The sequence below is a fragment of the Scyliorhinus torazame genome, chromosome 15 (genome assembly GCF_047496885.1).
Source record: "Scyliorhinus torazame isolate Kashiwa2021f chromosome 15, sScyTor2.1, whole genome shotgun sequence".
NCBI classification, from domain to species: domain Eukaryota; kingdom Metazoa; phylum Chordata; class Chondrichthyes; order Carcharhiniformes; family Scyliorhinidae; genus Scyliorhinus; species Scyliorhinus torazame.
Window position 1 is genome coordinate 126,745,977 of NC_092721.1, and position 24,222 is coordinate 126,770,198.

Consider the following 24,222-nt stretch of genomic DNA (forward strand, 5'->3'; position numbering starts at 1 on the left):
CTCTTCCAGTGCATCCCGTGATTTCTACCATACCATAAATCCCTCCCATCAAAGAATGAGAATTCCCGCTTGTCAGGCCGCGATTCCAGCTGGTATGCTTTCTTAATTACCTAATTTGTGAAATATTAATTTGGCTCAAACTTAAACTCCAGAGTGCAGCTCAATGGCTATTCATGCTCTGAAAATTTAACATTCACATCTTGTAGATGCTTTAATCTAGGCTCCACGTGCTCCTGTATCATCCCACTGAGTATATACACCTTCTTCAAGACTGTTAACCCGAAATTCCCTTTGGCTCTTCTATCTCCTCATCTGATTTGTCGTCCTCCTCCTGGACATTCGCTTGCTTCTCATCGAAGAACTGCACCAGCATATCTTGTTGAGAGTCACAGTAATCATCTGGTGACTCGCTATCTGAAACTAGCAGCCACTCACGACTATTCAGAAGGACTTCTTCACTTTTTCTGGTTGAACTCCTCTGGTCCTTGGCTGAAATGAGTGTGGTAGTCACCATTGATGTATTATACTGTATATATATGGGTTTTACGGTAAGGCCCCTGTATTACAGGTATGGGTTAGATCCCTGCCTGCTGGCTCTGCCCAGTAGGCGGAGTATAAATATGTGTGCTCTCAGTACAGCAGCCATTTCGTCAGCTGCTGTAGGAGGCCACACATCTCTGTGTAATAAAGCCTCGATTACATTCTACACTTGTCTCGTCGTAATTGATAGTGCATCAATTTATTACACAGAGATTTTTCAGAGATGGACCTCCGCATCAAGCCGGATCGCCTGCAGCTGCATCCTCAAGCAGATGACGCCAAAAAAGACTTCCAACATTGGCTAGCTTGCTTTGAAGCATACATCGGATCTGCGCCAGACCCAATCCCAGAAGCACAGAAGCTCCAGATTCTGTACACGCGGCTGAGCTCCAATGTTTTTCCCCTTGTCCAGGATGCGCCGACCTACGCAGAAGCCATGGCGCTACTGAAAGAAAATTACGCTTAGCGGACCAACAAAATCTACGCCAGGCATCTCCTATCCACGCGGCGCCAACTTCCCGGTGCGTCTGTGGAAGATTTCTGGCGTACTCGGCTCGCCCTAGTGAGAGACTGTGACTGCCAGGCCATTTCAGCCACTGAACACTCGAACCTACTGATGAGGGACGCGTTTGTTACGGGCATAGGATCTGACTACATTCGCCAGCGCCTCTTAGAAGGGGCCACGCTTGACCTTGCGGCGACCAGAAAACTAGCGCTCTCGCTTATGGTCGCATCACGCCACGTTCAGGCCTATGCCCCCGACTGCGTGGCCCACCCCCCCTGTGCATCATGGACCCAGCCAGCGGCCACCCCATCATGAACCCCATCAGCGACAGCCCCCAGCCAACCAACCCCGGGGGACTCAAATGCTACTTCTGTGGACAGTCAAAACACCCCCGACAGCGTTGCCCGACGCGGAGCGCCCTCTGCAAGGCCTGTGGCAAGAAGGGACATTTCGCTGCAGTGTGTCAGGCCCGCTCAATCGCCGCTATTGTCCCAGCACCCCCCACGTGCGGCCAGTGGGCCATCCTCGGACCACGTGCGGCCCATGGGTGCCGCCATCTTGCTCTACTCACAACACGTGCGGCCCATGGGCGCCGCCATCTTACCCGTCTCAGGACCCCTGCCCGTTGGGCACATCATCAGGCCGCTCATAGCCTGCAACCGCCGACGACCAGCCGCGTCTCGCCTCGGTCACGATTGACCAGTCTCGACCGCACAACCTCGCGACTGCTTCGACAAAGGTAAAGGTCGACGGGCACGAGATCTCCTGCCTTCTGGATTCCGGGAGCACTGAGAGCTTCATCCACCCCGATACGGTAAGGCATTGCTCCCTCGCGGTACGCCCCGCTAAGCAGAGAATCTCCCTGGCCTCCGGATCCCACTCCGTGGCGATCCGGGAGTACTGCATCGCCACCCTCACCGTCTAGGCTGTGGAGTTTAGCGGCTTCCGCCTCTACATCCCCCCCAACCTCTGCGCTGCCTTGCCACTCAGCCTGGACTTCCAGTGCAACCTCCAGAGCCTGACCCTGAAATTTGGCAGGCCCTTACCACCCCTTACTGTGTGCAGCCTCGCGACCCTTAAGGTCGACCCGCCTTCCCTTTTTGCAAACCTAACCCCGGATTGCAACCCCGTCGCCATCAAGAGCAGATGGTACAGAGCCCAGGACAGGACCTTCATCAGGTCGGAGGTCCAGCGGCTGCTGCGGGAAGGTATCATCGAGGCCAGCAACAGTCCCTGGAGAGCCCAAGTGGTAATGGTGAAAACCAGAGAGAAAAACAGGATGGTCGTTGACTACAGTCAGACCATCAACCGGTACACGCAGCTCGACGCGTATCCCCTCCCACGCATATCTGATATGGTCAATCAGATTGCACAATACCGGGTCTTCTCGACAGTGGACCTGAAATTTGCCTACCACCAGCTCCCCATCCACAAGGCGGACCGCCCATACACTACGTTCGAAGCATACGGCCGCCTTTACCACTTTCTTAGGGTTTCCTTCGGCGTCACCAACGGGGTCTCGATCTTCCAACGGGAGATGGACCGAATGGTTGACCGGTATGGACAGCAGGCCACCTTCCCGTACCTGGACAACCTCACCATCTGCGGCCACGACCAGCAGGACCACGACGCTAACCTTTCCAAATTCCTCCACACCACCACTCTCCGCAACCTCACGTGTAACAAGGAGAAGTGCGTGTTCAGCACAAACCGATTAGCCATCCTCAGTTATGTGGTCCAGAACGGAGTTCTGGGGCCCGACACCGATCGCATGCGCCCCCTCATGGAACTCCCCCTCCCCCACTGCCCCAAGGCCCTCAACCGATGCCTGGGGTTCTTTTCGTATTATGCCCAGTGGGTCCCAAACTATGCGGACAAGGCCCGCCCGCTCATACAATCCACCATTTTCCCACTGACGGCCGAGGCTCACCAGGCCTTCGACCGTATTAAGGCCGATGTCACCAAGGCCTCAATGCACGCGGTCAACGAGATGCTCCCCTTCCAAGTCGAGAGCGATGCATCAGACGTCGCTCTGGCCGCCACCCTCGACCAGGCAGGCAGGCCCGTGGCATTCTTTTCCTGAACCGACCATGCCTCCAAAATTCGGCACTCCTCCATCGAAAAGGAGGCCCAAGCCATCGTTGAAGCTGTGCAGCATTGGAGGCATTACCTGGCCGGCAGGAGATTCAGTCTCCTCACTGACCAACGGTCGGTTGCCTTCATGTTTAATAACGCACAGCGGGGCAAGATCAAAAACGATAAAATCTTGAGGTGGAGGATCGAGCTCTCCACCTACAACCACGAGATTTTGTATTGCTCCGGTAAGCTCAACGAGCCCTCCGATGTCCTATCCCGAGGCACATGTGCCAGCGCACAAGTGGACCGACTCCGGACCCTGCACGACAATCTCTGTCACCCAGGAGTCATCCGTTTTTACCACTTCATTATGGCCCGCAATCTGCCCTACTCCATCGAGGAAGTCAGGGCTATCACCAGAGACTGCCAGGTTTGCGCGGAGTGTAAACCGCACTTCTACCGGCCAGACCGTGCGTGCCTGGTGAAGGCCTCCCGCCCCTTTGAACGCCTCAGCGTGGACTTCAAAGGGCCCCTCCCCTCCACCGACCACAACACGTACTTCCTCAGTGTGGTCAGCGAATATTCCCGATTCCCCTTTGCCGTCCCATGCCCCGACATGACATCTGCCACGGTCATCAAAGCCCTCAACACCATCTTCGCTCTGTTCGGTTTCCCTGCCTACGTCCACAGCGACCGGGGATCCTCATTTATGAGCGATGAGCTGCGCCAGTACCTGCTCAACAGGGGCATTGCCTCGAGCAGGATGACCAGCTACAACCCCAGGGGAAACGGGCAGGTGGAGCGGGAGAATGGGACGGTCTGGAGGGCCGTCCAGCTGGCCCTACGGTCCATACATCTCCCGGCCTCCTGCTGGCAGGAGGTCCCCCCGACACACTTCACTCCGTTCGGTCGCTCCTGTGCACCGCGACTAACGAAACCCCCCATGAACGTCTCTTTGCCTTCCGATGTTTCGCTCCCAACGTGGCTGGCAGCTCCAGGACCCGTTTTCCTCCGTTGACACGTGCGACTCCACAAGGAGGACCCGTTGTTTGAGAGGGTACAGCTACTCCATGCCAACCCACAGTACGCCTACGTAGCGTACCCCGTCAGCCGTCATGACACAGTCTCCCTCAGGGATCTGGCACCAGCTGGGTCCCCACACCCCCCCTCCCCTGCCGCGGGGCCACCCTCCCTTCCCCCTGCACACCCCACCGCAGCCCCCGCTCCAGGACAATCCGTCCTCCCCTTGCTCCCACCTGGGGATGAAGAGGACTTCGACACGCTCCCGGAGTCACCGAAGACCATGGCGACGCCGGAGTCGCCACCAGCACTGCGGCGTTCTCGCGACAGATCAAGGCACCGGACCGCCTAAATTTGTAATATTCTCTGTGATTTTTAAAAGCAACTTGTCTGTATATGGTTCTCCACCACCCCAACTGGTCTCATTTTTAACAGGGGGTGAATGTGGTAGTCACTACTGATGTATTATACTATATATATAATGGTTTTACGGTAAGGCCCCTGTACTACAGGTATGGGGGTAGATCCCTGCCTGCTGGCTCCACCCAGTAGGCGGAGTATAAATATGTGTGCTCTCAGTACAGCAGCCATTTCATCAGCTGCTGTAGGAGGCCACACATCTCTGTGTAATAAAGCCTCGATTACATTCTACTCTCGTCACATCGTAATTGATAGTGCATCAAGGAGATCAATGAAGAACTATTCTTCAGGGGGCATCTCATCAACTGCGTTAACTGCTCTGATTTGGTCCACTGTAGAATGCAAAAAACATTGTTTCGCAAAGTGCTTTGTACGGTACGGCCACACCAGGAATATACTTTTCCATATGCTGGAAATTGCCTGGGGCCATGTCGTTGCCACATTTCTGGCATAAGATGGCGGCTCCGGTTGGCCGCTTAAAATGGCCACCCGCACTGAGACCACGTTTTGTATTGAACTACATCACAGTGCTGATGGAGCTGGCGTCTGCTTCCACATTGGCGCCAAAATATTTCAAACTGAGTGTGCTGATCTGCTGTGCAGCCAATTCACTCGCATGGCAAATCTTAATCGCATTTTCCATTTTCAAGTCTTCTTCCCGTAACAGTCTCTCAGGGAGCTTATCATTCGATATGCCAAATACTATTTGTTTGCGGATTATCGATGATTTTAGATGACTGAAATTGTAGGACTGGGCATTCAGCCTCAAGTCAGTTACAAAGCTGTCAAAAGATTCGCCTGGTTTCTGGGTACGTGTATGAAAAATATATCTTTCAAATATGTTTCATTTTGTTTTCAGAGAGCAATTCCAATCACAGTACTTTTATCACCTCATCGTAGCTCTTGCTTTCCTCCTTGCTATCAAAAGCGAAGGTACTGTAGATTTCAATCGCTTGTGGACCTGCCACCGTGAGCAGCAATGCAATGCGCCTCTCATCAGGCTGTGCCTGAAGGCCAAGGGCTGAAACATAGAGCTTAAACTGTTGTTTGAAAACGCACCAGTTTTCGTTTATGATACCCGAGACTTGAAGCTGGTGGGATGCCTTTAAACCTTCCATCTCAAACTTCACTGTCGTTTGTTGCGTTGAGTCGCCAATGTCCGTAGTTCACCAGGTCGGTGAAAGAATCTTCTCTGTTTTTGTTCTTCTGCTGGTTTTGCCTCGTCTTTTCTGCTGTTACGTTTAAATGTTCAACACTTCTGGAACCATGTTGTGTTCTGTGACCTTGCCGTTGCAATGACGCACACAGAACTGTTGGTGACTTATCTAGAATAATGATTAATTGATGAACGTATTGGAGGAAAACATACAGATTACTATACACACAAGGTTACTACTTGAATTCCGTGAACTCTCCTGGGACCACCCTATGTGTCACTGTCCTGTTGTACATTTTACGACCAAATGGCGAGTGTCCCACGTCACGTGACCAATGTCAAACGCCACCAACTGGTTTGGAGGTCGCATTGCTAACTATATACGGTACTATTCACAGGCATATCACCACAGCAAACTTCTTATAGAATTCCGCCGGGTAGCCGTCAGCTGCTGGGTAGCCATCGGTATGCCCTGTACAGTTCCTTATAATAATCCTTAACCGCCTTGTTTACCTTACCCGGCTCAGAGATCACAACCCCTGCCCCAGTCCGTATCTTCAATATTTCCCTGGACATGGCTGATGCGCTAACATTCGACTCGCCTTCTCCACATATCCGTACTGCACCCCCTTCCCCCCTTGCCCTACACAGCTGTCAAACTGCCTTCTCTGTCGTTAACATATTGAATTGCCCCTGCAATTTTTTCCTCCTTGCCAATCCCTCCATGGTGGGTGCCCTCAAGTGCTCCCTGTCAACATCAATTATCTCATTCATTAGCCATTCATATTCCTCCCTCCTTTCCCTATCCGCATGTGCCTTGAGCGAGATAATCTCCTCTCGGACCACTGCTTTTAGTGCTTCCCAAAAAGTGGCCACCGAGACCTCCCCGTTTTGGTTCAATTCGACATAATCTTTAATCAGTGACCACACTTTATCGCAAAACCCTCTATCTGCCAACAATCCCGAATTGAGCCTCCAACCGGCCTCTACTCCCGTCCCAATCTAAGTCGAATCTCCAGCCAGTGGGACGCATGGTCCGAGGTTACTATCCCCGCGTACTCTGCTCCATCCACTCCAACCAAAACCTCCCGGCTCACTACAAAAACGTTGATTTTTGAATACATCCTATAAACATGTGAGAAAAAAGACTACTCCCTTCCCCATGGGGTCTTGAAACGCCATGGGTGCACCAAACCCACTCAGCTCCTTTGCCATTGAACTGGGGATCGATCTATCTACCCTCAGTTCTAGGACATAATTAACATTTCCTCCCATAACCAACTTGTGCGTGGCCAAGTCTGGTATCGCTGCCAGCAACCCCCTCATAAACCTACATCGTCCCAATTCGGTGCATACACATTGACCAGTACGACCGGCATCCTCACTAATACCCCACTCATAATCACATATCTCCCATCCAGGTCCCTCACTTCCTTCGCGCTCACACACCCCGTTTTCTTGCTCATCAAAATAGCCATCCCCCAAGAGTTTGAATCAAATTCCGAGTGGAAAACCAAACCCACTCATCCCTTTCTTAGCCTAACCTGATCCTTCACGTGGAGTTGCTTCTCCAGCAGAAAGACCACCTCTGCTTTTAAACTCCTTAGGTGTGAAAAGACCCAAGATCTTTTCACCGGTCCAAAGAGCCATCGCACTTTCCATGTTATCAGCCTTACTGGGGACTTACACCTCCATTCCCCTCTATTGTCCCCTATCCTCCCCTATTGACTCAAGCCCTGTTAATTACATCCTATACCTGGCCCATCCAAGATGGCCCCTTTCTCCGCCCCGACCATGTTTCTTCTCCAACCTCGCTGCATCGCATCTCCTTCCCCTTCACTCTCTCCCCTTACCCCCCACAACCACCTCTTGCGGTCTTCTCCCCACCTCACTTCCGTTCACCAGCATTACCTGCCAGTGTGGCAACTCCTGACCAAAGGCTCCTCCTAATGAGTACCCCACCCTCACATCTATGTTCTGTGAAGAAGGCTCCCAAAGGGACCACCCCCTCCCCCACCTAAACAAAGCCTCATCTCGAACCCCAGGTCACCGCCCCCAAAGACAAACAAAAAGAAAAAACACAGCCACAGGCAGCAAGAGGGAGGGAGGGGTCAACAATGCCCTAACAAAATCTTCACCCCTGCTACACTTTGTCAGTCCAACAGAAAAAAAAATCCCTCCACATCAGAGAAAAAGACCCCCCCCCTCCCCAATTCCCACTCTACCCGTATTCTCCATTACTCCATTGCATGTCAGACACAAGCTAAAAATACTACACTTCTTAATAATACTGAAAGATACAGGGCTTCACAGACATACTATTTGTAATAATTACATCTTAAGCAAATTTCCTAAATAGTATTTTGTATAATTACCTTTCTAATCATTTTTTAAATTGTCATTACATAACTTGGAGAAAATGATTTAGCTGTGTTTTTCATTGCAGGCTATGAGAGGTAGTAGCATGACCACCTTCAACAAGCAAGGTTGTCAACTCTCCTAGTTTTCAAAATTTCAGCAGGATTTCCAGTTCGGCCTGTAGAGATCAGCTAATCAGCTGCCATGTGACAGGACTGGATTCACAATAATAGAATTCTAGAATTCATAGCAAGTCACTCTTTGGAAGTCAAGGACACAAAATACATGGTCACAAAATTATTGGATTCCAGCCAAATGTCATTCTCCAAGGAACCTAAATTTAGCTTCCATACTTACTAATACAAAAGAAAACACATGGGTCCACCAGAGTGTCTTGCGATGTGACATCTTTCTATTTGTTCACCTGTAACACAACCAAAATATATGAATAAAAGCGTCACTTCAAACTCGTTATACTTTGATATGTAAGTACATTACTTAATTATTTTTAAAAAAATTTAGAGTACCCAATTCATTTTTTCCAATTAAGGGGCAATTTAGCATGGCCTATCTGCCTAGCTTGCACATCTTTGGGTTGTGGGGGGCGAAACCCACGCAAACACAGGAAGAATGTTCAAACCCCACACGGACAGTGACCCAGAGCCGAGATTGAACCTGGGTCCTCGGCGCAGTGAGGTAGCAGTGCTATCCACTGCGCCACCGTGCTGCCCTACATTATCTTATTCTATGGCAACTGAGCAGGTTGCACAGAAAGAGAATAATAGGAAAATGTTTTGAAACTTATTGGAATGTATTTTTCAATTCATGACTAGGTCAATTTAAGTCAAAGTATTGTGTTTTCTCCTCAAATTCTATTTCATCAATTTGCAAAATATGATGCACATGAGGCGAAAAGTATTACAATCAGCATTAGAATTTGAGAAAATCCTTTTTAATCATCTTTTATGTAGTCAGAGAAGATTGGTACTGTTGCATAGACTAAATGGTAAATAAAATTAAAATCACACTTCCAGATAATTCTTTCAGCCCTTTTGCTAACTTTCATAATAAAATATTCTATCTACAATTCCTGTTTACTTACAGACTGGTAAATGATTGTGATGAATGCAAGGAAGAATTCGAAGAACTTTTTGATTCTTGTAAATTGCTGTACTCTTCAAACTAAATATCTTGTCAAAGCAATTTACACCAAATGATTCCTGCCCTAAAATAGTTTCATTAAACTTTAATTGAAGTTAATGCTGAGGTTTCAATATTTCCCAGCTGTTGCTTTGGTGAGGACCTGCTCTTTACTGAAACTTGGCAAAGCATTTGTTATTTTCAGACAGTTAAACTAACCACTTCAAACTTCCTGTGTAGCAGGAAGCTATTCCACCAGTCACTGCATCTTCCTGAAGGGAGCAATATTGAAATTGCTTAATTTAACCATTCGCAAAAGACAAGCAGGATGTCAGCCAGCGAGTTCTGACATGTAGCCCACCCTAGCTGAAACCAAAGCAATTAGTAACGGCTCGTCTCCAAATGTGCAGAACAGGCCAATCTACAATGGTGAATATGATGGGGGAAATTTTTAATGCCCATTAATAGGTGGGCTTGGGTAGGGCAGGATATTAAAATATGAAAGATCTCAAACTCAAACCCAAGCTGCACCAAACCTGTCCACTTGCAGTTTAATGGAGATAGGACTGGGAGGCCCAAGCTGCACCAAACTTGACATCCTGCTCTCAGAAGATTTGTCACTCATTTAAATATTTTAGTGAGGCCAGGTGCCGCAGATCTTTTCCTCCCATTATACTTTAAGCTGATGATAGTTTCCTGTACCTCATATTCTGATGGATATTGAGTGCAAATCAACCTCAATTCATCTCCGATGGGGGAACATAGGGTGGGATTCTCCATTGGCTGATGCCGAAATTCGGAAATTCAACTGGGCGGTGTCATGATATGCAAACATGCAGGTAATTAACACATAGAATAGGACACGACCAATGAGCAGTCAGGACACTCAGGGAAGGTATCCCACTATAAAAGGGATGAGGCACTCACACCCTGCCTCTTTGCACAGACCAACATCTACAGAGTGAGACAGGGTGTATCCTCAGCATCACACCCCAGCACGTGGTTTAGAGCAAGCCTGGTTCAGTTAGACTGAGTTACTACATTTAGATTAGCAGAGAGTCGAACTCATTGAGAACTGTGCTAATAGTTCAATAAAACACATTGAACTCACTTCAAAGTCCAGAGCATCTTTTACTCAAAACTGCATCAAGTGGCAGCTTGTGTTATTCCAAATTACATAACACAACAGGTGGAGAATAGGTTCTGATGTTGAAATCACGGGAGGGGCCAATTTGACGCCGCCAAAGCGCAATTCTCTGTCACCTCGACAGCAGCGTCAGTGCAGTCCAGAACGCACGTATAGTAAACACCGATTGCATGTTATTTGCATACTATTTGCATGTAATTAGCGGCCCAACCCAGTGTTCTCTGGGGCCCATTCTCTTCCTCCAATGGGCTGAGTTCCCGGTGGCGCAGTTCATTTGTGCTTTTAAAAATCATGAAACTGGTGTCGTGGCTGATGAGGGAGAGAGAGGAGGTAGGACACAGATGTTGTGTTCTGTGGCTCCCCTGATCATGAAGCCATGCACAGAACGTATATGTGTTCAACCCAGAACAATGATATAGTATTAAACATGTGAAGTGGGGTGCTCTTTCCAAAGGTCGGTCCAACTCGATGGGCTGAATGACCTCCTTCTGCACTGTAAATTCTATGACTCTGATTCTACGTGGGTAGGTAACCAACAGATCTATGTACAAACAAAGTTATTCAAGTTCCCAGAGAGCTACTGGAAGTGTGACCGTCCTACTATCCATCCTGTTACCAACTGCCGAGTCACGTCAGTCACACGATGCATGTCTGGTGCCACCCACTGGCAGGGGGTCATACATGTGATTACATGCACTAATGGACAGCTTTGTACATTTGTACAGTTATATACAGTTATATACATTTATATACAGATATGCATGTATGCATATCACCACATCCCCCTTCCTTTGGAGATAAAGAGTATTTACAAACACATTTTCTGGCCATTCTGTTACAAGTTCTGACTATCAGGCTTGCGCCTTATTCTGTTCGACCTACTGAGCAACGACTGAGTTGGTGAGCGTACCCACCTTCATCAATTATGGGCCTTTCCCCATGCACCACAGCAGATGCATCATTAGCCCCAAGCTGTTCTGTAGAGTCTGTGTCTTCCTCCAGTTTGGGATTACTCTTCTACTGGGTTAAGCACGAAAGGTCGTTGTATTTTGAGGAGCGCCTGTTAGTTCCGGCGCAGAAGTGAACACCTCAGTGAATACCTATATGAGTGCGGATCCGTTTGTTGAACAACCGTTGCCAGCTTGAACCATGCTTTGCCATAGGGGTCCTCAATTCTGATGGTGTCCCTTATCGGCTGGGGTGACCTTGCAGATTTATTGTAAATCTCTTTCTGCTTTTGTTTCTGAAGAACTAACTTCCTCTTGAGCCATCGATTGACCGTGGAAGCCACTTGGGAGGGCAGGGTTGTTCACATCTGCCTGTTTATGAGTTGTGTTTGCAGGGCAATTTCTGACAGGTTTCGCACTGATCAACCATACGTGCAATCTCCTGGGTGATGCCTGGCCAATATATCGTCTCCCGGGCCCTGCCCTTGCATTTCTCAATTCCCAGGCGCCCTTCGTGAAGCTCCTTCAGCATGAGCGGCCTCAGCGAATGCAGGATGACGATTCTGTGCTGCTGCAGAAGAAGACCATTCACGTCACTGAGTTCGGCACAAACATTATAGTACGGAGAGCAGGAGCGTTTCGGCCAACCTTCTTTGAGACATCTGATCACCTTTTGAAGTACCGGATCCTTGGCCATTTCTGCCCTGATCAGCCTTGACTTTTCGTCAGAAACCGGAAGTGACGCAGCAACAAGATTGGCATGCAACTGAACTTCATCAGCCCCTGACAGACCTCATTCAGAGCCGCAGCTCTAGAGAGTGTATTGGTGACAGCCAGGAACTTGACTGGTGTGTAAATCAGGTTAAAGTCATACCGCTGGAGCTTCATCAAGAGTTGGATTCTAGGGGACATCTCACACAAGTTCTTTTGCACTATCACAACCAGCGGCCTGTGGTACAAAAAACGTGGGCAGCACATATACATAGGTAGGAAATTTTTCTAGCCCTCTGACTAGCCCCTGGCATTCCTTCTCGATCTGTGCATATCTATGCTTTGTTTCTGTCATGGCCCTCGAAGCATATGCCACCGGCGGCCAATCACCATTCGCACTCTGCTGCAGAAGTACTGCTGCAATGCCGTCCTGAGATGCATCAGTAGAGATCTTGGTCTTCTTAGCCGGGTCAAAAAAGGCCAGGACGGGCACCGTTGTTTGTGAGATGTGTAGCGCTTTCCATTCCTGCTCATGTTTCGGCGACCACTGGAAGACGACATCCTTTTTAATGGATTCCCTGAGCTGTCTTGGAGGCAAGGTTAGGAATAAACTTTCTCACAAAGTTGATCATGCCCAGAATGCGCAATTCGCCCTTTTGTCCGTGGGCCATGGCTTTGATTTTTTTCATCACCTGGTTGCACACCTTTTGACGAGAAAGGTAATAGTGTCAACGACTTGGCATTTTGCCTGATGGAGCTGGAGGCCATTCTTGCTGACTCTTTGGAGAGCTTGAAAAAGCCTTGCATCATGCTCCTCATGCGTGGATCTCCAGATTATAATGTCGTCGACGTAGACACGGCCACACGAGTGACCTTCCACGTCGTGCGCCATGGCTCGATGAAAGATTTCAAACGCTGAGATAATGCCGAACGGCACCCACTGGAAGCAGTACCGGCCGAAGAGCGTGTTGAAGGTGGAGAGTCTTGTGCTTGTCTCATCGAGCTTGGTCTGCCAGAAGCCTTGCGACACATCCAGCTTGCTGAAGCATGTTAATCCAGCCATTTCACACACAGTTTACTCTCTTTTTGGGATAGGATAATGCTCCCTCTTAATGTTCATGTTGAGATCCTTGGGGTCCATGCATACTCTCAGGTTGCCATTCCTTTTTTTCATTCATACCAAGGAGTTGACCCAGTCAGTGGGCTCTTCTATGCACCCAGGGCCGTCATCTGCTGCAGCTCAGCTTTGAGCGTGTTCTTCAGTGGAGCAGGCACCCTTCTGGGCACATGCACGACCGGTTTTGCATCCTCCTTTAGCCGTTTGCAGTAAGTGAAGGGTAGGGTGCCAAACCCTTGAAGCACCTCTGGATGATTCGGCATGATTGACTCCACAGAGATATGTCGGTGGGGTGCCATGCATGCTGTGGTATACCCTCTTGACAAGCCCAAGTTCTTCACACGCCTGCACCCCAATGAGCGGTTCACGCTCAGTCTCCACCATGGCGAATAGTATTCTGCGCGTTACCTCCTTGACGGTGACATGAAGCTCGCATGCTCCCAAGGTCGTGATCCGATGACCATTGTAATCCTTCAGAAGCATTCCTCCCGGAGTGATGTGAGGTTTAACCGTTAGCTGCTGCACCGCCGATAACGGGATCAGGTTGGCTCTTGCTCCCGTATCGACTTTGCACCCGATGGTCATTCCATTATCGGGATTGTCCATCTGTCCTCAATAGTTCCCACAGTCGCCTCACAGTGATTGCAGACTGGACGAGCCACTTCTTTATTTTGGCCGGTCGAACTGTTTGAGTAACTATCCAAAATCATATTCACATCGGCCCGGTTGTTGTCATCTTTGTCCTTGTTTGCACTCTTCATTTCTGTCTGGACAACTGTCCGACCAACGGTGCATCGGCTGGCAAAGTGACCCGTTCTGCTACACTTGTAACAAACTTTTTTAAATGCAGGACATTGTCGTGGCAAGTGTCTGTTGCCACATTTTTGGCACAAAATGGTGGATGGGACTTGTTGCCCAAAATGGCCACCTGCATCAAGATCATGTTTCTTGTGATGCTGCATAGCGGTGTGCTCAAAATGGTCGCTCACACCGAGACTACGTTTCTTGTGATGCTGCGTAACAGTGTGCTCAAAATGGCCGCACGCACTGAGACCATGTTTCTTGTGATGCTGTGTGATGGTGTGCTCAAATTGGCCGCACGCACTGATACCACGTTTCTTCCCGAACTGCATCACAGCACTTATGGCATCAGCGTCATCTCCAAGATTGGCACCAATATTTTCTGAGATGAAGGTGCCAATCCGCTGCATAGATAACTCACTTGCCTGGTATGATGGTGGTGTCCAATGTGAGGTTGTCTTCCCTCAGCAATCATTCTCGTAGCCTATCATCTAAAGTCCCAAAAACGATTGGTCACGGATCATTGAAGACTGCAACTGTCCAAAATTGCACAACTGGGCATTTAACCTCAAATCTGTTGCAAAGTTATTGAACTACTCATTATCTTTTTTGGCACGGGTACTGAACAAGTATCTTTCAAAAATCTTATTCTTTCTTGGAGAACAGTGTAGATCGAAGCGCATAATCACATCATTGTAACTCCTGCTTCCCTCTTTGCTATCAAAAACAAAGGGATTATAAAGTTTAACTGCTTGAGGACCTGCTACCGTGAGCAGCAACGCAATGCATTTTCATCAGGCTGTGCCTGGAGGCCACGGGCTAAAATATAGAATGTAAACTGCTGTTTAAAAAGGCGCCAGTTTTTGTCTACGTTACCAGAGACTTGAAGTTGACAGGGTGCCTTTACACCACTCATCTCACACTTCACCGTTTTGTGTTGCGTTAAGTCGCAAATCCATAGTTCACCAGGTTGCGGAGAAGTCATTTGTTCAGATTCGCTTAGTCTTCGGCGTAATTTGTCCAATCATGTCTGCAGTTACCTTCTGTTATTTAGAACTCCTGATACCATGTTGTGTTCTGCGGCTCCCCTGATCATGAAGACATGCACAGAACATATATGTGTTCAATCAGAACAATGATTTATTACTAAACACATGGGTAGGTAACTAACAGATCTAGGTACAAACACAGTTATTTGAGCGCCTTGAGAGCTACTGCAAGTGTGACCGTCCTACTATCATCCTGCTACCAAATGCCAAGTCATGTCAGTCACAAGATGCATGTCTAGCGCCACCCACTGGCAGGAGGTCATACCTATGATTACATGCACTGATGAACAGCTTTATACATTTGGACAGTTATATACACTTATGTACATTTATACACAGGTATGCACATATCACCACAACAGAGAGGCAAGACTGCGGGCTGGAGTGGGGGGTGACCAGGGAATGGGCCGTATGGCCAGTGTGATCCCCACGGCACTGGGGCGGTGTCCAGGCATGGACCGCCATTGTCATGGCCTGCAAGGCAACCAACTTGCTCCGCACCTGGCTGACCACCCACCTTGGCCCGTGGCTCTGCAGACTGACACCGGCTGTATGGGTGCCCCCACCCCCGCACCCCACCTCTGCCATACCCTCCACCAACCTACCATCCGGCATCTGCTAGCGGGGCATCACGCGGCCCACTCAAAGGTAGCGGCCACTGTAGCCTCTACGGGGTCGGCGGGTGGGGGTTGCAGAGCGTTTCGTTGGCAAGAGCAGCGTCAGTCACCGGTACCGCTGGCAGCAGGGATAGGTGCCACGGCCAGAGGCTGCCTCGGTGCCAGACAATGACGGGGCCGAGGGGGGGGGGGGGGGGGGGGGGGGAGAGGCATGTGAGGGCAGAGCCTGCAGTGGCAACCGGGGCAATGATGGCCTTCCTCCTCGTCGCCGCAGCCCTGGGGGATGCCCTGTGGCTGTACGAGCCGGAGCTGCTCTAGGAGAAGGAGGAAGCTGCTGTAGCGGAGACTGCCCAGAGGAACAGGTGGCAGCTGCCCAGGTTGGTGAGCCGACCGCCCAACAGGCCGAGGAGGAGAAGGTGCCAAGGAAGCTCAGTATGAGGCCATTTGTGTACCAGCAGCACCTGTCATTCGAGGACGTGCTGGACCGGGCATGTCGTTGAAGACTCCGGCTGAGCAGACCGTGCAGCGTATCTACCAGATTATGGTGCACCTGACACCGTGGGGGGAATGGGGGAGGACACCCACTCCCGGTGGTTGTCAAGGTTGACGGTTGCCCTGAGCTTTTACACAACGGGGTCCTTCCAGGCACCGAGTGAGGACCTGTCCAGGATCTCACAGACCTCGGTGCACAGGTTCATTTGTGCAGTCACAGAGGCCCTGTATGCCCAGGCGGCTCAATACATCCATTTCAATGTGGACCGAGTCCACCAGTATGTCTGAACAGCGGGGTTTGCTGCCATCGATGGGATGCCCTGAGTCCAGGGGGTGATCAACGGGATGCACATCCCCCTAACAGCAACTGCAGATACAAGACTACTGTACACAAACCGAAAGGTGTTCCACTCAATGAACATGCAGCTGATATGTGACCATGAGCTGCGCATCATGCATGTCTGTGCCCGATACCCAGGCAGTGTGCACGATGCCTTCATCCTGGCACACTTGACGATTCCTTACATGTTTGAGGCCCCCCATCCCGGCTAGGGGGTTGGCTCCTGGGCGACAGGGGTTATCCACTGCGGCCGTGGCTGATGACACCTATCCGAAGGCCACAGACTGACACAGAGACCCGCTACAATGACGCCCATGCAATGACCAGAGGCGTGCTCGAGTGGTGCATCGGCTTCGTGAAGATGTAGTTCAGGTTTCAGGACCACTCTGGAGAAGTCCTCCAGAATGAGGCTGAGAGGGTCGCTCGCATCGTGGCAGCCTGATGCGTCCTCCGCAACATCGCACAGCAGAAGGGCGATGTGCTGAAGGAGGAGTATGAAGGCCAGGCCTCGTCCGATGAGGAGGATGCAGGGGAGGGGGAGGGTGCACAGGACATGGGGCCCAGGCAAATTGGGGAGGCCGTACGATGTGTACGCTAGGGCCAACGCGCACGGGACATTCTGATAACCTCCAGACTCACCGACTCGGGGTGGGAGGTGGGGGGACTGGCCAGGGGCACAGACACTGCATCCCACCCACACACTCTTCCCCCGCCCCCACCACCCCACCGGCTGCAACCCCCTCAGTGATCTATACCCGCCGCACTACAGAGTGCGGGCCCTGGATTGGCAGTAGCAGCGGGTCTGGTCCATGGGATGGAGAACGATGATGACACGCTCTGCGATGAGCTCTGGTGCTCCGCATCGTTTGACATCATCTGACTCCTGTCCATGGTAGCACTTTCTACTGTCCACCTGGGTGATTCCTGTATGTAAGCTGGCCATTCCACCACATGGTCCCATCAAATCCCTGCCATGACGGTGGTGGTGGGGGGGGGCGCACAGGCCCATTTCCCCTCCCCCACACCCCCTCCTTGGTCAGACCAGACCAGCCCACCCCTCACACTCTTCTGACAGAGCACCGAGGCAGGTTGTAACAGTGTGAACAGGTGTTTAATGTGACAACATATACACAGATTTGTGCCTTAGCCCCTGTCTCCCTCCTGTGCCCTGAACCTCTGCCAATTTATCTGGTGCCTAACTTTCTGGCCTTACAGGCCCTAATGCTACGTCTAGGTGGGTCCCAAGATGGTACGGCAGGAGTGAAGGCAGCCTGCTGTGATTCCCTCCCTGCGATCTGGGTTCCCGTTGACACCTGTCTTCTGGGGCGACCTGTCCTGGATGAGCCTGGCTGCTGCTCGGGTGTGCCAGATGGCGTGGTGCCACCCTGTTCTGCCAGCTGCCCACCAGATGCGCCAGGGACAGGAGTGGGGGAGTCTGAGGTGCTGCGATGTTCCACCATCTCCTCTGCAGGATTCACCGGCATGGGCCCCATCACCTCCTCCTCCCTCGGAGTGCCCGATGGCCCCTGGGCTACTCCATGCGATGGGGGTATGAGCAGAGCTATCGCCTGGGGCTTCCCCGCCACTTGGCGCTGCCAGTCCTGGAGGCCCACTCTGGTCTCGGCCAGATTCTGCATGCTGATGGCTATGGAGCACAGGGAGTGGACCATCGGTGTGTGTGGGGAGTGAAGTATGTATATGCGGCTACAACTTGTCAGCCTCCTGAGTGTCAATCTTGGACCCAGCGAATCCGGCATTGGTTCTCATTGGAATCAGTCATGTTCCACATGGTGCCGGTGCTCGCCCATTAATAGTAGCTGAATCGGTCCAGGTGCAGCGCCTGTTTGCTGTCCTGGAAGTTCATGAAACCTGCACCAGTGTCAACACTTAGGGCGGGATTCTCCATTGCCCGTCACCGATATCGTAATTGGCAATCGGGCGGAGAATCCCTTTTATGACCGAATCGGGGGTGGGCGGAGCCTGTTTTCAGATGCTCTGCCCCCTCCAAAATGGCACCATCAGGGAGTACGCTGCATGCTGTTGGACGGCCTCAGGACGTCACCTGAAGGCCCTCCCCGATGCTCTGCCCCCGATGGGCTGAGTTCACGACGGCGCGGTTCACTTGTGCTGTCAGTTTTCGTGAACCTTGCGTGGCGGCTGTGTGGTAGTTACCACTGTTGTATTATATTGTATAAATGGGTATTACGGTAAGGCCCCTGTACTACAGGTATGGGGGAAGATCACTGCCTGCTGGCTCCACCCAGTAGGCGGAGTATAAATATGTGTGCTCTCAGTACAGCAGCCATTTCGTCAGCTGCTGTCGGAGGCCACACATCTCTGTGTAATAAAGCCTCGATTCCATTCTACTCTTGTCTAGTCGTAATTGATAGTGCATCAATTTATTACACAGAGATGTGTGGCCTCCTACAGCAGCTTACGACCCCGCACCCTCCATGCCTCTGAGATTCGGCACTCCTCCGTCGAAAAGGAGGCCCAAGCTATCTTTGAAGCTGTGCGGCATTGGAGGCATTACCTGTCCGGCTGGAGATTCACTCTCCTCACTGACCAACGGTCAGTTGCCTTCATGTTCAACAACACACAGCAGTGTAAGATCAAAAACGATAAAATCTTGAGGTGGAGGATCGAGCTCTCCTACAATTACGAGGTTTTGTGTAGCCCCGGTAAGCTCAACGAGCCCCCCCGATGCCCTGTCCCGAGGTACATGTGCCAGCGCACAAGTGGACCGACTCCGGACCCTGCACGACAATCTCTGTCACCCGGGAGTCACCCGCTTTTAAGGCCCGCAATCTGCCCTGCTCCATCGAGGAAGTCAGGGCTGTCACCAGAGACTGCCAGGTCTGCGCGGAGTGTAAACCGCACTTCTATCGGCCAGACCGTGCGCGCCTGGTGAAGGCCTCCCGCCCCTTTGAACACCTCAGCGTGGACTTCAAAGGGCCCCTCCCCTCCACCGACCACAACACGTACTTTCTTAATGTGGTCGACGAGTATTCCCGATTCCCCTTCGCCGTCCCATGCCCCCACATGACGTCTGCCATCGTCATCAAAGCCCTCAACACCATCTTCGCTCTGTTCAGTTTCCCCGCCTACGTCCACAGCGACCGGGGATCCTCATTTATGAGCGAGGAGCTGCGCCAGTACCTGCTCAACAGAGACATTACCTCGAGCAGGACGACCAGCTACAACCCCAGGGGAAACGGGCAGGTGGAGCGGGAGAATGGGACGGTCTGGAGGGCCGTCCAGCTGGCCCTACGATCCATACATCTCCCGGCCGCCTGCTGGCAGGAGGTCCTCCCCGATGCACGTCACTCCATTCGGTCGCTCCTGTGCACCGCGACCAACGAAACCCCCCATGAACGTCTCTTTGCCTTCCCCAGGAAGTCCAGCTCCGGGATTTCGCTCCCAATGTGGCTGGCAGCTTCAGGACCCGTTCTCCTCCGCAAGAACGTGCGGCTCCACAAGGCGGACCTGTTGGTTGAGAGAGGACTGCTACTCCATGCGAACCCGCAGTACGCCTACATAGCGTACCCCGACGGCCGCCAGGACACAGTCCCCCTCAGGGATCTGGCACCAGCTGGGTCCCCCCCCCCCGCCCCGCCCCGGCGACACCCTCCCCTCCCCAGCGCACCCCACCGCAGCCCCCGCTCCAGGCCAATCCGTCCTCCCCTTGCTCCCACCCGGGGATGAAGAGGATTTCGACATGCTCCCGGAGTCACCGAAGACCAATCCGACGCCTGAGTCACCACCAGCACTGCGGCGCTCTCATTTCTACCCCCGCTGGACTCATTTGTAACAGGGGGTGAATGTGGTAGTCACCACTGTTGTATTACATTGTATATACTGCACTGCATACGAGGGTATTACGGTAAGGCCCCTGTACTACAGGTAAAGGGGTAGATCCCTGCCTTCTGGCTCCACCCAGGAGGCAGAGAATAAATGTGTGTGCTCTCCGAACAGCAGCCATTTCGTAAGCTGCTGTAGGAGGCCGCACCTCTCTGTGTAATAAAGCCTTGATTACTCTCTACTCTCATCTCGTCGTGATTGATAGTGCATCAGGCTGCGGACTGTGTCCAGCATCGCAACAGTTGGGGTTGGGGGGGGGGGCGTACCACTGGCAGAGGGGGGGGGGCTTCAGTGAGGGCTGGGGGAACTGGTGGGGGTCGGTCCAGGTGTGGCGAGGGGGGTCCAGGGGGGCACTATCTGGCAGGTCGGGTCCGCGCGTGGCCGGTGCCATGTGGTACGGTGCCACCGCTGCAGGTCATCGCTGTGCGCTTGCACAGCTACGGACCCCGCCATTCTCCGCCCGTTTTTGGCGTGAGCCGGGGGTTTTACCCTCACCGGTCTCCGGAATCAGTGAGGGTTCAGCGCCAATTTTGGCATCGTAAAACGTTCTCACGCCGGCATTGGCACTTAGCCACAAAATCGGAAAATCCAGCCCTTAGTCTCGGAGGGAGAATCCCAGCTATCTTCATGAAGCAACAAATCCAAAAGAAATGCACAGAACAGCACCCACAGCATGACCACCCACCTACCACAGTGATCACTGTACATTGCCTTTTTGGACCTCAGGAAAACTTTGACTCTGTCAACCATGAAGGCTTATACAGTATCCTCCTCAAATTTGACTGTCCTCAAAAATTTGTCACCATCCTCTGCTTACTCCACAATAAATGTAAGCTGTGATCCTCACCAATGGAATCACCATCAATCCTATCTCGGCGAAGACCAGGGTGAAGCAAGGTGATGTTATTGACCAACCCACTTTTCCATCTTCCGTGCGGTAATCCTGCACCTCACCCAACAAATTGCCCACAGGTGTGGAGATAGTTTATACAACAGATGAGAAACTGTTCAATCTACACTGCCTTCAATCCAAATCCAAACCCACTGGAACTTCAGTTATTGAGCTTTGGTCTGAAAATGATACTTGTGTGTGCGTTCACTCAGAAACTGAGCTGCAGGCCATTGTCAATTCCTTCTCAGAAGCATATTAAAAAATGGGCATTTTATTAAACCAATGAGAAATTAAAGTGCTCTTCCAACAAGCACCCACAGCATGACCTGCCACCTACCCATCCGTCAATTATGACCAATGACCAAATCCTTGGAAATGTGGACCATCATCGCCTCCAAGGTGCCAGCTCAGCCTTCCGCCAACTTGTTAAAAAGATATTTGAGGACCAAGATCTCAAACCTGAGACTAAAGTTGTGGTTTACCAGACAGCAGTGATTCCCCTGCTCCGATATGTTTCAAGGAGTTGGACAACCAATAGCAGGCTCATAAAAGCACTGGAGAAGCACCAGGAGTGATGCCTTCACAAGATCTTCCATGTCCAGTGACAAGAAAGATGGTCCAACAACAGCGTCCTCTCTGAAGCCAACATGCCCAGCAACGAGGTGCTAAGTACTTAAAGTGAGCTGCTCTGGGCAGGACATGTCATTCCTATGCCTGACACCAGATTTCCAAAGCAACTGTTCTACTCGAACTCAGTCGTGGCAGGAGGCCCCAGGTGGACAGGTGAAACGCTTTGGGGATGTCGTCACATCGCCCGCATCAGCTCATGGGAGCCCCTCACTTGTCACAGACCAAAACTGAGAAGGTTAATTCATGAAGGCACTGAATACTTCATTGGGAACATGCAGATGGGAAGAGGAGGAATGGTGGCAGCACACAAACCTTCCAACAACCATCCACCAAACCCTTCACACACCATCTGCCCTGCAAGTGGTACAATCTGTATTTTGGGCATTGAACTCATCAGCCATTTCAGAACCCATTAGAGCAGCGTGGAAGCGCTCACCCTTGATCCCAAGGGACAATCTCAGAAGAAGGAAGAACTTGTTTTTTGTGATGTTGATTGAGGTATAAATATTGTGCAGAACACCAGGGGCAATTCCTGTTTTTCTTTCAAATAGTGTCATGCGATCTTTTACATCCACCCAAGTAATACTGCAACCATCACCACTCCTTTTACCCCTTGACATTTTTATCTTTTAATCTCCCCATCCTCTACCCTATCCCCAGACTTTCCCTTTTATTCTTCCTCCATCTCCCCCCTTTCAATAGCATAAATCCATTACATTTCTACCTTCCCTCGGTTCTGAAGAAGTAATTTTTAACTTGAAATGTTTACTCTGCTTCCTCTCTCCACAGATACTGCCAGGCCTGCTGAGTATTTCCAGCCATTACTATTTTAATTTCAGGCAGCGGCCTCGGTTTCACATCTCATCTGAAAGACAGCACCTCCGACAACGCAGTGTTCTCTCAGTACTGCACTGGAGTGGCAGCCTGGATTTTCGTGCTCAAACCCTGGAATGGACTTGAACCCAGAACCTGGTGATTCAGAGGCAAGTGTGTTACCAACTGAACCATAACTAACCCCCAAGAGCGAACCAACTGGTTAGGATCTGGAATGCACTACCTGATTCTGGTGGAGGCAGATTCAATTGAGACTTTCAAAAAGGGAACTGGATTTGCAGGATGATATACCATCAATTACCACAAGACGAGAATGGTGAAACAATCGAGGGTCTATTGCACAAGATGTTGCGCCTCCTGCTGCTGGAACCAGAATGGGAGCAGCACAGGAGAGCAGACACTTTTATACGCCGCCTGCTGGGAGGAGCCAGCAGGCAGGGATTTACCGTAGTACCTGTAATACACAGGCAGTGCCGTAATACATACAATATATCACTAATGGTGTTTACCATATTCACCCCCTGTTTAAAAAAAGGTCTGGCGGGGGTGACGACAACATTACAGATTAAGTCTGTCGGGGGCTTTGACCCTCCGCCGGGATCGCCTCAGTCCTGGTGGTGATGTGGGCGCCGACGTGGTCACCTGCGGCTCCGGGAGCGTGTTGTCCTCTCCTTCGTCACCCCCGAGTGGATCCAGTGAGGGGACAGATCCTGCTGGGGTGGGGGCTGCGTTGAGGTTCGCTGGAGGGAGGGTGGGTGGCGCAGGGGTGAATGAGGCAACCGGGGGGGGGGAGGAGCGGTGTCAGGTCGGGTATCGTGGGTGGGGACCCAGCGGGTGCCAGGTCCCGGAGGGAGACTGTGTCTTGGTGCCCGTCAGGGTGTGCCACATAGGCGTACTGCGGGTTGGCATGGTGGAGGTGGACTTTCTCGACCAAGGGATCCGATTTATGGCTCCGCACATGCTTCCGGAGGAGGACGGGTCCAGGAACTATCAGCTATGTTGGGAGCGAGACCCCAGAGGTGGACTTCCTGGGGAAGGCAAACACACGTTCGTGAGGGGTCTCATTAGTGGCGGTGCAGAGGAGCGACCAGATGGAGTGGAGCGCGTCGGGGAGGACCTCCTGCCAGCGGGAGACCGGGAATTTTCTAGACCGAAGGGCCAGCAGGACGGCCTTCCAGACTGTCCCGTTCTCCCTCTCCACCTGCCCATTTCCCCGGGGGTTGTAGCTGGTCGTCCTGCTCGAGGCGATGCCCTTGCTGAGCAGGAACTGACGCAGCTGATCACTCATGAAAGAGGATCCCCGGTCGCTGTGGATGTAAGTGGGGAAACCGAACAGAGTGAAGATGCTGTGCAGGACTTTATTGACCGTGGCAGAAGTCATGGCGGGGCATGGGATGGCGAAGGGGAACCGGGAGTACTCGTCAATTACGTTGAGGAAGTACACTTTGCGGTCGGTGGAGGGGAGGGGTCCTTTGAAGTCCATGCTGAGGCGTTCAAATGGGCGGGAGGCCTTCACCAGGTGCGCTCGATCTGGCCGGTAGAAGTGCGGCTTGCACTCTGCGCAGACTT

The 24,222-nt window shown here is 51.5% G+C and overlaps 1 protein-coding gene across 2 annotated transcripts in view; it reads right to left on the bottom strand.

Moving 5' to 3' along the window:
• The window catches only part of edar (ectodysplasin A receptor), a 133,451-nt gene that overhangs the window by 67,512 nt on the left and 41,717 nt on the right, over nucleotides 1–24,222 (bottom strand). For both annotated transcript variants that reach the window (XM_072476705.1, XM_072476704.1), the window contains one exon: nucleotides 8,433–8,499. In XM_072476705.1, the coding sequence (XP_072332806.1) occupies nucleotides 8,433–8,483 (51 nt within the window). In that variant the 5' untranslated portion in view covers nucleotides 8,484–8,499. The remainder of the gene's footprint in view (nucleotides 1–8,432; nucleotides 8,500–24,222) is intronic.